The sequence below is a fragment of the Somniosus microcephalus genome, unplaced genomic scaffold (assembly GCF_052327205.1).
Source record: "Somniosus microcephalus isolate GS21.2 unplaced genomic scaffold, FLI_Smic_1.0 unresolved_chr7, whole genome shotgun sequence".
NCBI classification, from domain to species: Eukaryota; Metazoa; Chordata; class Chondrichthyes; order Squaliformes; family Somniosidae; genus Somniosus; species Somniosus microcephalus.
The window spans coordinates 34855661-34872012 of NW_028225185.1; the positions used below are offsets into that span (position 1 = coordinate 34855661).

A 16352-nucleotide genomic window follows, 5' to 3' on the forward strand; every position below is an offset into this window, starting at 1 on the left:
CTTTATCCTGAGGCTGTGGCCCCTGGTTCTAGACTCCCCAGCCAAGGGAAACATTCTCCCAGCATCCACCCTATCAAGCCCTGTAATAATTTTGTATGCTTGAATGAGATCCCCTCTCACGCTTCTGAATTCAAGAGAATACAGGCCTGGTTTACTCAATCTCTGAGACGACAGTCCCGACATAGAAACATAGAAGATAGGAGTAGGAGTCGGCCATTCGGCCCCTCGAGCCTGCTCCGCCATTTAATGAGATCATGGCTGATCATCCAAATTCAGTACCCTGTCCCTGCTTTCTCCCCATATCCCTTGATCCCTTTAGCCTTAAGAAATATATCCAACTCCTCCTCATCTCTGTCCTAAATGGCTTACCCCTTATCCTTCGACTGTGACCCCTGGTTCTGGACTCCCCCGCCATCGGGAACATCCTTCCTGCATCTAGTCTGTCCAGTCCTGTTAGAATTTTATAAGTTTCAATGAGATCCCCTCTCATTCTTCTAAACTCCAGCGAGTATAAGCCCAATCGACCCAATCTCTCCTCATACGTCATTCCTGCCATCCCAGGTATCAGTCTGGTGAATCTTCGCTGCACTCCCTCCATGGCAAGAACATCCTTCCTCAGATAAGGCGACCAAAACTGCACACAATACTCAAGGTGTGGTCTTACCAAGGCCCTATATAATTGGAGTAAGACTTCTTTACTCCTGTACTCAAATCCTCTTGTAATGAAGGCCAACATACCATTTGCCTTCCTAATGGCTTGTTGCACACATGAGACACCCCCTCGTACAAATCTCCCGGCGTGCAAAGATCCTGCGCGGTCAAGACAGACTGAGCGGCCTCCTTCTGTGCCACAGACCTCCTAGAGTTATACAGCACAGAAAGAGGCCCTTCGGCCTATCGTGTCCGCGCCGGCCATCAAGCCCTGTCTATTCTAATCCCATTTCCCAGCACTTGGTCCGTAGCCTTGTATGCTGTGGCCTTTCAAGTGCTCATCTAAATGCTTCTTGAATGTTGTGAGGGTTCCTGCCTCTACCACCCTTTCAGGCAGTGAGTTCCAGATTCCAACCACCCTCTGGGTGAAAAAGTTTTTCCTCAAATCCCCTCTAAACCTCCTGCCCCTTACCTTGAAACTATGCCCCCTGGTTATTGACCCCTCTACTAAGGGGAAAAGTTCCTTTCTATCTACTCTATCTATGCCCCTCATAATTTTGTACACCTCAATCAGGTCGCCCCTCAGCCTTCTCTGCTCTAAGGAAAACAACCCCAGCCTGTCCAGTCTCTCTTCATAGCTGAAGCGCTCCAGCCCAGGTAACATCCTGGGGAATCTCCTCTGCACCCTCTCCAATGCAATCACATCCTTCCTATAGTGTGGCGACCAGAACTGCACACAGTATTCCAGCTGTGGCCTAACTAGCGTTTTGTACAGCTCCATCATAACCTCCCTGCTCTTATATTCTATGCCTCGGCTAATGAAGGCAAGTATCCCATATGCACTTTTAACCACCTTATCTACCTGTCCTGCTGCCTTCAGGGATCTATGTACATGCACACCATGGTCCCTCTGATCCTCTGTCCTTCCTAGGGTCCTACCATTCATTGTGTATTCCCTTGCCTTGTTAGTCCTCCCAAAATATAAAATTCTAACAGGACTAGACAGACTAGATGCAGGAAGGATGTTCCCGATGGCGGGGGAGTCCAGAACCAGGGGTCACAGTCTAAGGATAAGGGGTAAGCCATTTAGGACAGAGATGAGAAGGAATTTCTTCACCCAGAGAGTGGTGAACCTGTGGAATTCTCTACCACAGAAGGCAGTGGAGGCCAATTCATTAAATATATTCAAGAAGGAGTTAGATATATTTCTTAAGGCTAAAGGGATCAAGGGATATGGGGAGAAGGCAGGGACAGGGTACTGAATTTGGATGATCAGCCATGATCTCATTAAATGGCGGAGCTGGCTCGAGGGGCCGAATGGCCTGCTCCTGCTCCTATCTTCTATGTTTCTATGTAAATGCATCACCTCACGCTTTTCGGGGTTAAATTCCATTTGCCCCTCTCCCGCCCAGCGACCCCCGGCGGCGACCCACCTTCTTCAGGTAGCCGGCCTTCGTGCCGATGAAGACCACGGTGTGCTCGTTATAATTGTAGGTGGCCACCGCCGTCATGCCGTCCGTCCGGTCCTGGAAGAGCGGCAGCCCCTCCACCGCCCGGGTGCCCCCCAACGGCTGGTTGAAGTCCTGGCCGCAGAAGTCGTCCTCGATCCGGAGAGGCTGCGGGAATCAAAAAGACAAAGAGAAAGAGGCGCACGGCACTCGGTCATTGGCGGGGGGGGTTTAGTTTGAAACATAGAAACATAGAAGATAGGAGCAGGAGTAGGCCATTCGGCCCCTCGAGCCTGCTCCGCCATTTAATGAGATCATGGCTGATCATCCAAATTCAGTACCCTGTCCCTGCTTTCTCCCCATATCCCTTGATCCCTTTAGCCTTAAGAAATATATCCAACTCTTTCTTGAATATATTTAATGAATTGGCCTCTACTGCCTTCTGTGGTAGAGAATTCCACAGGTTCACCACTCTCTGGGTGAAGAAATTCCTCCTCATCTCTGTCCTAAATGGCTTACCCCTTATCCTTAGACTGTGACCCCTGGTTCTGGACTCCCCCGCCATTGGGAACATCCTTCCTGCATCTAGTCTGTCTAGTCCTGTTAGAATTTTATAAGTTTCAATGAGATCCCCTCATTCTTCTGAACTCCAGCGAATATAAGCCCAATCGACCCAATCTCTCCTCACACGTCATTCCTGCCATCCCAGGTATCAGTCTGGTGAATCTTCGCTGCACTCCCTCCATGGCAAGAACATCCTTCCTCAGATAAGGCGACCAAAACTGCACACAATACTCAAGGTGTGGTCTCACCAAGGCCCTGTACAACTGCAGCAAGACATCCTTGTTCCTGTACTCGAACCCTCTCGCTATGAAGGCCAACATACCATTTGCCTTCTTGACCGCCTGTTGCACCTGCATGCTTACCTTCAGCGACTGGTGCACAAGGACACCCAGGTCTCGTTGCACTTCCCCTTCTCCCAATCTATTGCCGTTCAGATAATAATCTGCCTTCTTGTTTTTGACACCAAAGTGGATATCCTCGCATTTATCCACGTTATATTGCATCTGCCATGCTTCTGCCCAATCACCCAACCTGTCCAAATCACACTGGAGTTTCTCGGCATCCTCCTCACTGCACACACGCCCACCCAGCTTTGTGTCGTCCTGTTAGAATTTTATAAGTTTCAATGAGCTCCCCTCTCATTCGTCTAAACTCCAGTGAGTATAAGCCCAATCGACCCAATCTCTCCTCATACGTCATTCCTGCCATCCCAGGTATCAGCCTGGTGAATCTTCGCTGCACTCCCTCCATGGCAAGAACATCCTTCCTCAGATAAGGCGACCAAAACTGCACACAATACTCAAGATGTGGTCTCACCAAGGCCCTGTACAACTGCAGCAAGACATCCTTGTTCCTGTACTCGAATCCTCTCGCTACGAAGGCCAACATACCATTTGCCTTCTTAACCGCCTGCTGCACCTGCATGCTTACCTTCAGCCTCAACTCCTCTTTCCCGCCCGATCCCCATATCCCTCGAATCCCCGAGTCTCCAAATATCGATCAACAACAACAACTTGTATTTATATAGTGCCTTTAACGTAGTAAAACATCACAGGAGTGTTATAAGACAAAACATTCAACACCGAGCCACATAAGGAGAAATTAGGGCAGGTGACCAAAGGCTTGGTCAAAGAGGTCGGTTTTAAGGAGCGTCTTAAAGGAGGAGAGAGAGAGGCGGAGAGGTTTAGGGAGGGAATTCCAGAGCTTAGGGCCTCGGCAGCTGAAGGCACGGCCGCCAAGGTTGAGTGATTATAATCAGGGATGCTCAAGAGGGCAGAATTAGAGGAGTACAGATATCTCGGGGGGTTGTGGGGCTGGAGGAGGTTACAGAGATAGGGAGAGTTGTAGGGGCTGGAGGAGGTTACAGAGATAGGGAGGGCTGTAGGGCTGGAGGAGGTTACAGAGATAGGGAGGGTTGTAGGGGCTGGAGGAGGTGACAGAGATAGGGAGGGTTGTAGGGGCTGGAGGAGGTTACAGAGATAGGGAGGGTTGTAGGGGCTGGAGGATGTTACAGAGATAGGGAGGGTTGTAGGGGCTGGAGAAGGTTACAGAGATAGGGAGGGTTGTAGGGGGCTGGAGGAGGTTACAGAGATAGGGAGGGTTGTAGGGGCTGGAGGAGGTTACAGAGATAGGGAGGGTTGTAGGGGCTGGAGGAGGTTACAGAGATAGGGAGGGTTGTAGGGGCTGAAGAAGGTTGCAGAGATAGGGAGGGTTGTAGGGGCTGGAGGAGTTGACAGAGATAGGGAAGGTTGTAGGGGCCGGAGGAGGTTACAGAGATAGGGAGGGTTGTAGGGGGCTGGAGGAGGTTACAGAGATAGGGAGGGTTGTAGGGGCTGGAGGAGGTTACAGAGATAGGGAGGGTTGTAGGGGCTGGAGGAGGTTACAGAGATAGGGAGGGTTGTAGGGGCTGGAGGAGGTTACAGAGATAGGGAGGGGTGTAGGGGCTGGAGAAGGTTACAGAGATAGGGAGGGTTGTAGGGGGCTGGAGAAGGTTACAGAGATAGGGAGGGTTGTAGGGGCTGGAGAAGGTTACAGAGATAGGGAGGGTTGTAGGGGGCTGGAGGAGGTTACAGAGATAGGGAGGGTTGTAGGGGCTGGAGAAGGTTACAGAAATAGGGAGGGTTGTAGGGGCTGGAGGAGGTTACAGAGGTAGGGAGGGTTGTAGGGGCTGGAGGAGGTTACAGAGATAGGGAGGGTTGTAGGGGCTGGAGGAGGTTACAGAGATAGGGAGGGTTGTAGGGGCTGGAGGAGGTTACAGAGATAGGGAGAGTTGTAGGGGCTGGAGGAGGTTACAGAGATAGGGAGGGTTGTAGGGGCTGGAGGAGATTACAGAGATAGGGAGGGTTGTAGGGGCTGGAGGAGGTTACAGAGATAGGGAGGGTTGTAGGGGCTGGAGGAGGTGACAGAGATAGGGAGGGTTGTAGGGGCTGGAGGAGGTTACAGAGATAGGGAGGGTTGTAGGGGCTGGAGAAGGTTACAGAGATAGGGAGGGTTGTAGGGGCTGGAGGAGGTTACAGAGATAGGGAGGGTGTAGGGCTGGAGGAGGTTACAGAGATAGGGAGAGTTGTAGGGGCTGGAGGAGGTTACAGAGATAGGGAGGGTTGTAGGGGCTAGAGGAGGTTACAGAGATAGGGAGGGTTGTAGGGGCTGGAGGTGGTTTCAGAGATAGGGAGGGTTGTAGGGGCTGGAGGAGGTTACAGAGATAGGGAGGGTTGTAGGGGGCTGGAGGAGGTTACAGAGATAGGGAGGGTTGTAGGGGCTGGAGGAGGTTACAGAGATAGGGAGGGTTGTAGGGGCTGGAGGAGGTTACAGAGATAGGGAGAGTTGTAGGGGCTGGAGGAGGTTACAGAGATATGGAGGGTTGTAGGGGCTGGAGGAGATTACAGAGATAGGGAGGGTTGTAGGGGCTGGAGGAGGTTACAGAGATAGGGAGGGTTGTAGGGGCTGGAGGAGGTGACAGAGATAGGGAGGGTTGTAGGGGCTGGAGGAGGTTACAGAGATAGGGAGGGTTGTAGGGGCTGGAGAAGGTTACAGAGATAGGGAGGGTTGTAGGGGCTGGAGGAGGTGACAGAGATAGGGAGGGTTGTTGGGGCTGAAGGAGGTTACAGAGATAGGGAGGGTTGTAGGGGCTGGAGAAGGTTACAGAGATAGGGAGGGTTGTAGGGGCTGGAGGAGGTTACAGAGATAGGGAGGGTTGTAGGGGCTGGAGGAGGTTACAGAGATAGGGAGGGTTGTAGGGGCTGGAGGCGGTTACAGAGATAGGGAGGGTTGTAGGGGCTGGAGGAGGTTACAGAGATAGGGAGGGTTGTAGGGGCTGGAGGAGGTTACAGAGATAGGGAGGGTTGTAGGGGCTGGAGGAGGTTACAGAGATAGGGAGGGTTGTAGGGCTGGAGGAGGTTACAGAGATAGGGAGGGTTGTAGGGGCTGGAGGAGGTTACAGGGATAGGGAGGGTTGTAGGAGGCTGGAGGAGGTTACAGAGATTGGGAGGGTTGTAGGGGGCTGGAGGAGGTTACAGAGATAGAGAGGGGCAAGGCCATTGAGGGATTTGAAAACAAGGATGAGAATTTTGAAATCGAGGAGCTGCTTAACTGGAAGTCAATGTAGGTCAGCGAGCACAGGGGTGATGGGCGAACAGGACTCGGTGCGAGTTAGGACACGGGGCAGCCGAGTTTTGGATCACCTCAAGTTTACGTAGGGTGGAATGTGGGAGGCCGGCCAGGAGTGCGTTGGAATAGTCAAGTCTGGAGGGGACAAAGGCAGGGTTGAGGGTTTCAGCAGCGGACGAGTATATCCTTGAATAGACTCAACGACTGAGCCTCCACAGCCCTCTGGGGCAGAGAATTCCAAAGTTTCACCGCCCTCCGAGTGAAGAAATTCCTCCTCATCTCAGTCCAAAATGGCCGACCCCTTATCCTGAGACTGTGACCCCTGGTTCTAGACTCTCCAGCCAGGGGAAACAGCCTCTCAGCATCTACCCTGTCAATCCCTCCCTCAGAATCTTATATGTTTCAATGAGATCACCTCTCATTCTTCTAAACTCTAGAGAGTATCGGCCCAGTCTACTCAACCTCTCCTCATAGGACAGCCCAGGAATCAGTCTGGTGAACCTTCGCTGTAGCGCCTCCAAGGCAAGTATATCCTTCCTCAGGTAAGGAGACCAGAACTATGCACGGTTCTGTCTGTGTCAGGCCTGCTACGCAGTGGAGGTGTTGAGGAAGGGGTCCCCGAATAGCGATCAGCAGCGACCGATGGCTGATTTCCGTCCCTTCCCTGACCCCTCACCACCCCCCCACCACAAGGGGTGCCCAAGAACAACTGAAGCGCCCCCCACCCCACCAGAGATTGCGGGCCTTGCTCCTCCGCCTTTGGGCACAGGCCGAGAGGCGGAATCTGGGGCCCCGTGCCCTGGGTTCTAAAACCTTCAGTGCCTGAGATTGGGGAGGTTTGAATCCAGCCTCGACTAGATGTTGACCCGCGGGAGCCCTTTGGGAACATCCGGAATGGAGAAGGGCCCCACGTGGGTGGGGGGGCGGTGGCGGGGGGGGGGGAGAAAGCTGGGAGAAGAGTAGAACGAGGAGACGGATGGTAAATTTGCGCGGATAATAGCCCTGCATTTTTACAGTTGGCGCACTGTCTGGGTTGCTAGCCGTGCCTTTGTCACCTGCAGACTCCACCGTTCTAACATTCTCCCGGCTAGCCTCCCACCTCCCACCCTCCATAAACCTCAGCTCATCCAAAACTCATCCCCCCGATTTCCATCACTCCGCCACTGGCGACCGCGCCAGGGCCCCTAACCTCTGGAATTCCCTCCCTAAACCTCTCCGCCTCTCTCTCTCTCTACTCCTTTAAGACGCTCCTTAAAACCAACCTCTTGGACCCAGCTTTTGGTCACCTGTCCCTAATATCTCCTTATGTGGCTCGGGGTCGAATTTTGTCGGATTTACGCTCCTGTGAAGCACCTTGGGACGTTTTACTACGTTAAAGGCGCCGGATAAATACGAGGGCCTAGAAATTCAGTGGGCTGCGCCACCCGTTAGCGCCTTAAGAGGGCGCTAAGTGGGTCGGAAGCTACTGGCCACGCCTCCCGCTAAATTTAGCGGGACGCTAATGGCGGCGCTAGCCGTTAGCGCTGCGCCGCTACCGATGACGTCATCGGTGTGCACAGCACCCCGCTACTGCCCCGATCGCGATATTTAGTTGCGCCCCCTGCTTTAACGCCGGACGCTATTTGCGAACGGTTCAGGGGGGCCTACCTGCGGCGGTAGGGGCGCTCATTAAAGGAGAGGTGCGGGGCGGCCATTTTTTTTGCTGGCCGCCTGCCAGCACCTCTCCGCGCTGCCATCCCCGGCCTCCTGAGCCCCCCCCCCCGGGGAGTGCCAACTGCGTTCCAAGAGCCCGGCACTTCTCCTCGGTGCCGGGCTCTTTTGCCGGCACTCGCGATCCTCGATCGTGCTGCAGCAGGCCCCTACCCTTTAAGAAGGGGAGGAAGGCCTGCAGTACCGCTGCTGCGGCACGTTGCGCAGCAATCTTCAGCTGCAGCACCCCAAGAGGGATGCGGGGTGCCTCCAGCGGCGCCACGCTTCCCTCTGGGGCGCGCAAAGTGAATTTCCGGCGGGCGGCCGCGACTACTTCCGGGGCGCTACTTTTGGCGCCCTGGCGAGGCTGGCACCCCAAACGGGGCGCTACTGAATTTCTAGGCCGAGGTGTTGTTATTGAGATAAATGGACCGTGAGCCAATGTAGGTCAGCGAGCACAGTGGGGTTGATGGGTGAACAGGACTCGGTGCGAGTTGGGACACGGGGGCAGCAGAGTTTTAGACGAGCTGATGGTTACGGAGGGTGGAAGGTGTGAGGCCGGGCGGGAGAGCGTGGGAATAGTCGAATAGTTGGAATAGTCAACATCGAGTTCAACAATTTCAGACCATAACCTCCGCCCTTAATTTTTTTACCCTCTCTCTCACATTGCAGCTGTCGATGATTCTGCCATCGCCATTTACACCTCATCTGGAGCCATCCTTTGTTTCTTGACTAGTCCCATTACGATCTCCTTTTGCCTCGCACCATCTCTTAATGTCTCTTAATCTCTCCTGCCTTCCAGCCTATCACAGGCCTGCCTTTTAGTTCTTTCCTCCCCTCCCCCCTTTCCCAGCCCCGACACGCGCTTAAAAACCTCTTCCATCTCCAGCTTTTTCCAGTTCTGATGAAGGGTCATCGACCTGAAACATTAACTCTGTTTCTCGCTCCACGGATGATACCTGACCTGCTGAGTATTTCCAGCATTTTCTGTTTTTATTTCAGGTTTCCAGCATCCGCAGTATTTTGCTTTTGTATTAAGGTTAAGGGGAGATTGACCAGAATGGTACCAGGGATGAGGGACTTCAGTGATGTGGAGAGACTGGAGAAGCTGGGATTGTTCTCCTTGGAGCAGAGAAGGTTAAGGGGAGATTGACCAGAATGGTACCAGGGATGAGGGACTTCAGTGATGTGGAGAGACTGGAGAAGCTGGGATTGTTCTCCTTAGAGCAGAGGAGGTTAAGGGGAGATTGACCAAAATGGTACCAGGGATGAGGGACTTCAGTGATGTGGAGAGACTGGAGAAGCTGGGATTGTTCTCCTTAGAGCAGAGAAGGTTAAGGGGAGATTGACCAGAATGGTACCAGGGATGAGGGACTTCAGTGATGCGGAGAGACTGGAGAAGCTGGGATTGTTCTCCTTAGAGCAGAGAAGGTTAAGGGGAGATTGACCAGAATGGTACCAGGGATGAGGGACTTCAGTGATGTGGAGAGACTGGAGAAGCTGGGGTTGTTCTCCTTAGAGCAGAGAAGGTTAAGGGGAGATTGATCAGAATGGTACCAGGGATGAGGGACTTCAGTGATGTGAAGAGACTGGAGAAGCTGGGGTTGTTCTCCTTGGAGCAGAGAAGGTTAAGGGGAGATTTAATGTTGGTGTTTTTATTTCAGGTTTCCAGCATCCGCAGTATTTTGCTTTTGTGTTGGAATCGTCGAGTCTGGAGGTGACAAAGGCAGGAGTGAGGGTTTCAGCAGCGGATGAGCTGAGGCGGGGGGGGGCGGTGGTGTGGAGACGGGCGACGTTGGCGAGGGGGGGGGAGGGGCTGGTGGAACTAGACCGTCTTGGTGATGGCATTTTTCCCCCTCCTAAAGAAATCCTGCATTTGTGACCTTGCAGTCTTCTAGTGTCACCATGGCACCTGATCTCCCTCTGGGATGTGCTGCTGTTTGCTTGAACTCCATCCCACTGTAAACAAGATTGGAGGCGTCTCCTGGGGTATTCTGAGCCCCGTGGAGAGAGAGACAGAGAGACTGAGATCTCGTCGGAAAAACCCTGATTTAGTTCTCACAAAAATAAACATAGTTACCTAGAACGCACAGCCCAGAAACAGGCCATTCGGCCCCTCTGCTCTGTGCCGGTGTTTCTGCTCCACACGAGCCTCCTCCCGCCCCCTCTTCATCTCACCCCATCACCATATCCTTCTATTCCTTTCTCCCTCGTGTGTTTATCCAGCTTCCCCCTTAAATACATCTACACTATTCGCCTCGACCACTCCCTGTGGGAGCGAGTTCCACATTCTCACCACTCTCTGGGGAAAGAAGTTAGGGGGGTCTTAAAGGAGGTGAGAGAGAGGCGGAGAGGTTTAAGGAGGGAATTCCAGAGCTCGGGGGCCCTGGCGCGGTCGCCAATGGTGGTGTGATGGAAATCGGGTGGATGCGCGAGAGGCCAGAATTGGAGGAGCGCAGAGATCTGGGAGGGTTGTAGGGGCTAGAGGAGGTTACAGAGATAGGGAGGGTTGTAGGGGGCTGGAGGAGGTTACAGAGATAGGGAGGGTTGTAGGGGCTGGCGGAGGTTACAGAGATAGGGAGGGTTGTAGGGGCTGGAGGAGGTTACAGAGATAGGGAGGGTTGTAGGGGCTAGAGGAGGTTACAGAGATAGGGAGGGTTGTAGGGGCTGGAGGAGGTTACAGAGATAGGGAGGGTTGTAGGGGCTGGAGGAGGTTTACAGAGATAGGGAGGGTTGTAGGGCTGGAGGGGGTTACAGAGATAGGGATGGTTGTAGGGCTGGAGGGGGTTACAGAGATAGGGAGGGTTGTAGGGGCTGGAGGAGGTTACAGAGATAGGGAGTGTTGTAGGGGCTGTAGGCGGTTACAGAGATAGGGAGGGTTGTAGGGTCTGGAGGAGGTTACAGAGATAGGGAGGCTTGTAGGGGCTGGAGGAGTTTACAGAGATAGGGAGGCTTGTATGGGCTGGAGGAGGTTACAGAGATAGGGAGAGTTGTAGGGGCTGGAGCAGGTTACAGAGATAGAGAGGGTTGTGGGGCTGGAGGAGGTTACAGAGATAGGGAGGGTTGTGGGGCTGGAAGAGGTTACAGAGATAGGGAGGGTTGTAGGGGCTGGAGGAGATTACAGAGATCTGGGAGGGTTGCAGGGGGCTGGAGGAGGTTACAGAGATAGGGAGGGTTGTCGGGGCTGGAGGAGGTTACAGAGATAGGGAGGGTTGTAGGGGCTGGAGGAGGTTACAGAGATAGGGAGGGCTGTAGGGGCTGGAGGAGGTTACAGAGATAGGGAGGGTTGTAGGGGGCTGGAGGAGGTTACAGAGATAGGGAGGGTTGTAGGGGCTGGAGGAGGTTACAGAGTTAGCGAGGGTTGTAGGGGCTGGAGGAGATTACAGAGATAGGGAGGGTTGTAGCGGCTGGAGGAGGTTACAGAGATAGGGAGGGTTGTAGGGGCTGGAGGAGGTTACAGAGATAGGGAGGGTTGTAGGGGCTGGAGGATGTTATAGAGTTAGGGAGGGTTGTAGGGGCTGGAGGAGGTTACAGAGTTAGCGAGGGTTGTAGGGGCTGGAGGAGATTACAGAGATAGGGAGGGTTGTAGGGGCTAGAGGAGGTTACAGAGATAGGGAGGGTTGTAGGGGCTGGAGGAGGTTACAGAGATAGGGAGGGTTGTAGGGGCTGGAGGAGGTTTACAGAGATAGGGAGGGTTGTAGGGCTGGAGGGGGTTACAGAGATAGGGATGGTTGTAGGGCTGGAGGGGGTTACAGAGATAGGGAGGGTTGTAGGAGCTCGAGGAGGTTACAGAGATAGGGAGTGTTGTAGGGGCTGTAGGCGGTTACAGAGATAGGGAGGGTTGTAGGGTCTGGAGGAGGTTACAGAGATAGGGAGGCTTGTAGGGGCTGGAGGAGTTTACAGAGATAGGGAGGCTTGTACGGGCTGGAGGAGGTTACAGAGATAGGGAGGGTTGTAGGGGCTGGAGGAGGTTACAGAGATAGAGAGGGTTGTGGGGCTGGAGGAGGTTACAGAGATAGGGAGGGTTGTGGGGCTGGAAGAGGTTACAGAGATAGGGAGGGTTGTAGGGGCTGGAGGAGATTACAGAGATCTGGGAGGGTTGCAGGGGGCTGGAGGAGGTTACAGAGATAGGGAGGGTTGTCGGGGCTGGAGGAGGTTACAGAGATAGGGAGGGCTGTAGGGGCTGGAGGAGGTTACAGAGATAGGGAGGGTTGTAGGGGGCTGGAGGAGATTACAGAGTTGGGAGGGTTGTAGGGGCTGGAGGAGGTTACAGAGATAGGGAGGGTGGTGGGGCTGGAGGAGGTTACAGAGATAGGGAAGGTTGTAGGGGCTGGAGGAGGTTACAGAGATAGGGAGGGTTGTAGGGGCTGGAGGAGGTTACAGAGATAGGGAGGGTTGTGGGGCTGGAGGAGGTTACAGAGATAGGGAGGGTTGTAGGGGCTGGAGGAGGTTACAGAGTTAGCGAGGGTTGTAGGGGCTGGAGGAGATTACAGAGATAGGGAGGGTTGTAGCGGCTGGAGGAGGTTACAGAGATAGGGAGGGTTGTAGGGGCTGGAGGAGGTTACAGAGATAGGGAGGGTTGTAGGGGCTGGAGGATGTTATAGAGTTAGGGAGGGTTGCAGGGGCTGGAGGAGGTTTCAGAGATAGGGAGGGTTGTCGGGGGCTGGAGGAGGTTACAGAGATAAGGAGGGTTGTAGGGGGCTGGAGGAGGTTACAGAGATAGGGAGGATTGTAGGGGGCTGGAGGAGGTTACAGAGATAGGGAGGGTTGTAGGGGGCTGGAGGAGGTTACAGAGATAGGGAGGGTTGTCGGGGCTGGAGGAGGTTACAGAGATAGGGAGGGTTGTAGGGGCTGGAGGAGGTTACAGAGATAGGGAGGGTTGTAGGGGCTGGAGGAGGTTACAGAGATAGGGAGGGTTGTAGGGGCTGGAGGAGGTTACAGAGATAGGGAGGGTTGTAGGGGCTGGAGGAGGTTACAGAGATAGGGAGGGTTGTGGGGATGGAGGAGGTTACAGAGATAGGGAGGGTTGTAGGGGCTGTAGGCGGTTACAGAGATAGGGAGGGTTGTAGGGTCTGGAGGAGGTTACAGAGATAGGGAGGCTTGTAGGGGCTGGAGGAGTTTACAGAGATAGGGAGGCTTGTACGGGCTGGAGGAGGTTACAGAGATAGGGAGAGTTGTAGGGGCTGGAGCAGGTTACAGAGATAGAGAGGGTTGTGGGGCTGGAGGAGGTTACAGAGATAGGGAGGGTTGTGGGGCTGGAAGAGGTTACAGAGATAGGGAGGGTTGTAGGGGCTGGAGGAGATTACAGAGATCTGGGAGGGTTGCAGGGGGCTGGAGGAGGTTACAGAGATAGGGAGGGTTGTCGGGGCTGGAGGAGGTTACAGAGATAGGGAGGGTTGTAGGGGCTGGAGGAGGTTACAGAGATAGGGAGGGCTGTAGGGGCTGGAGGAGGTTACAGAGATAGGGAGGGTTGTAGGGGGCTGGAGGAGATTACAGAGTTGGGAGGGTTGGAGGGGCTGGAGGAGGTTACAGAGATAGGGAGGGTGGTGGGGCTGGAGGAGGTTACAGAGATAGGGAAGGTTGTAGGGGCTGGAGGAGGTTACAGAGATAGGGAGGGTTGTAGGGGCTGGAGGAGGTTACAGAGATAGGGAGGGTTGTGGGGCTGGAGGAGGTTACAGAGATAGGGAGGGTTGTAGGGGCTGGAGGAGGTTACAGAGTTAGCGAGGGTTGTAGGGGCTGGAGGAGATTACAGAGATAGGGAGGGTTGTAGCGGCTGGAGGAGGTTACAGAGATAGGGAGGGTTGTAGGGGCTGGAGGAGGTTACAGAGATAGGGAGGGTTGTAGGGGCTGGAGGATGTTATAGAGTTAGGGAGGGTTGTAGGGGCTGGAGGAGGTTACAGAGTTAGCGAGGGTTGTAGGGGCTGGAGGAGATTACAGAGATAGGGAGGGTTGTAGGGGCTAGAGGAGGTTACAGAGATAGGGAGGGTTGTAGGGGCTGGAGGAGGTTACAGAGATAGGGAGGGTTGTAGGGGCTGGAGGAGGTTTACAGAGATAGGGAGGGTTGTAGGGCTGGAGGGGGTTACAGAGATAGGGATGGTTGTAGGGCTGGAGGGGGTTACAGAGATAGGGAGGGTTGTAGGAGCTGGAGGAGGTTACAGAGATAGGGAGTGTTGTAGGGGCTGTAGGCGGTTACAGAGATAGGGAGGGTTGTAGGGTCTGGAGGAGGTTACAGAGATAGGGAGGCTTGTAGGGGCTGGAGGAGTTTACAGAGATAGGGAGGCTTGTACGGGCTGGAGGAGGTTACAGAGATAGGGAGGGTTGTAGGGGCTGGAGGAGGTTACAGAGATAGAGAGGGTTGTGGGGCTGGAGGAGGTTACAGAGATAGGGAGGGTTGTGGGGCTGGAAGAGGTTACAGAGATAGGGAGGGTTGTAGGGGCTGGAGGAGATTACAGAGATCTGGGAGGGTTGCAGGGGGCTGGAGGAGGTTACAGAGATAGGGAGGGTTGTCGGGGCTGGAGGAGGTTACAGAGATAGGGAGGGCTGTAGGGGCTGGAGGAGGTTACAGAGATAGGGAGGGTTGTAGGGGGCTGGAGGAGATTACAGAGTTGGGAGGGTTGTAGGGGCTGGAGGAGGTTACAGAGATAGGGAGGGTGGTGGGGCTGGAGGAGGTTACAGAGATAGGGAAGGTTGTAGGGGCTGGAGGAGGTTACAGAGATAGGGAGGGTTGTAGGGGCTGGAGGAGGTTACAGAGATAGGGAGGGTTGTGGGGCTGGAGGAGGTTACAGAGATAGGGAGGGTTGTAGGGGCTGGAGGAGGTTACAGAGTTAGCGAGGGTTGTAGGGGCTGGAGGAGATTACAGAGATAGGGAGGGTTGTAGCGGCTGGAGGAGGTTACAGAGATAGGGAGGGTTGTAGGGGCTGGAGGAGGTTACAGAGATAGGGAGGGTTGTAGGGGCTGGAGGATGTTATAGAGTTAGGGAGGGTTGTAGGGGCTGGAGGAGGTTTCAGAGATAGGGAGGGTTGTCGGGGGCTGGAGGAGGTTACAGAGATAAGGAGGGTTGTAGGGGGCTGGAGGAGGTTACAGAGATAGGGAGGATTGTAGGGGGCTGGAGGAGGTTACAGAGATAGGGAGGGTTGTAGGGGGCTGGAGGAGGTTACAGAGATAGGGAGGGTTGTCGGGGCTGGAGGAGGTTACAGAGATAGGGAGGGTTGTAGGGGCTGGAGGAGGTTACAGAGATAGGGAGGGTTGTAGGGGCTGGAGGAGGTTACAGAGATAGGGAGGGTTGTAGGGGCTGGAGGAGGTTACAGAGATAGGGAGGGTTGTAGGGGCTGGAGGAGGTTACAGAGATAGGGAGGGTTGTGGGGATGGAGGAGGTTACAGAGATAGGGAGGGTTGTAGGGGGCTGGAGGAGGTTACAGAGATAGGGAGGATTGTAGGGGGCTGGAGGAGGTTACAGAGATAGGGAGGGTTGTAGGGGGCTGGAGGAGGTTACAGAGATAGGGAGGGTTGTAGGGGCTGGAGGAGGTTACAGAGATAGGGAGGGTTGTAGGGGCTGGAGGCGATTACAGAGATAGGGAGGGTTGTAGGGGCTGGAGGAGGTTACAGAGATAGGGAGGGTTGTAGGGGGCTGGAGGCAGTTACAGAGCGAGGGAGAGGGGAGCGAGGAGGCCACGTAGGGATTTGAAGACAAGGATGAGTAAATTGATGCGTTGCCGGACTGGGAGCCAGTTTAGGTCAGCGAACGGGACTACGGGGCGAGTTAGGACACGGGGAACAGCAGAGTTTTAGATGAGCTGATGGCTACGGAGGGTGGAAGGTGCGAGGCCGGGTGGTAGAGGGTCAGAATAGTCGAGTCCGGAGGAGACAAAAGGCACGGGATGAGGGTTTCAGCAGCGGACGAGCTGAGGCAGGGGCGGTGACGGGCGAAGTTGCGGAGGTGGAAATGGATGGCCTCGGGGACGTGAGCGGAGATGTGGTCGGGAGCTCCTCTCGGGGTCAACCACGACACACAAGGCCTCGAATGGCGCGGTTCGGCCTCAGACAGACGCCAGGGAGAGGGATGGAGTCGGTGGCGGGAAGGCTGCGAAGTGCTTTGGGACGTCCGGAGGTGGTGAAAGGCGTCGGAAGAATGCGCGTCCTCTCGATCCAAAATGATTTTGATTCCCATTTCTATCCCCTCCCCACCTCAGCACTGCAGGGATTTGCAAACCAGATTCGCCGTCAGTCGTTCCTGGGTTTGTTTACCGATGGGAGCCTCCCGTTCTCTGTGGGAGCCAGCTGGGACGTGCTGGCGTCTCCTGACGCTCCCCGAGGAATGTCCACAACAGGCTCTGCAGCAACAAGCCAACTGGAGAAGGAGCGAAGAGCCTCCGATCTCTGCCAGAGATCTCCGCA

The 16352-nt window shown here is 54.5% G+C and overlaps 1 protein-coding gene across 1 annotated transcript in view; it reads right to left on the minus strand.

The window, feature by feature from the left end:
- The window catches only part of LOC147086787 (plexin A3-like), a 220182-nt gene that overhangs the window by 192309 nt on the left and 11521 nt on the right, over positions 1–16352 (minus strand). Inside the window, exon 2 of the mRNA XM_085978971.1 lies at positions 2085–2267. Coding sequence (XP_085835097.1) covers positions 2085–2267 — 183 coding nt within the window. The remainder of the gene's footprint in view (positions 1–2084; positions 2268–16352) is intronic.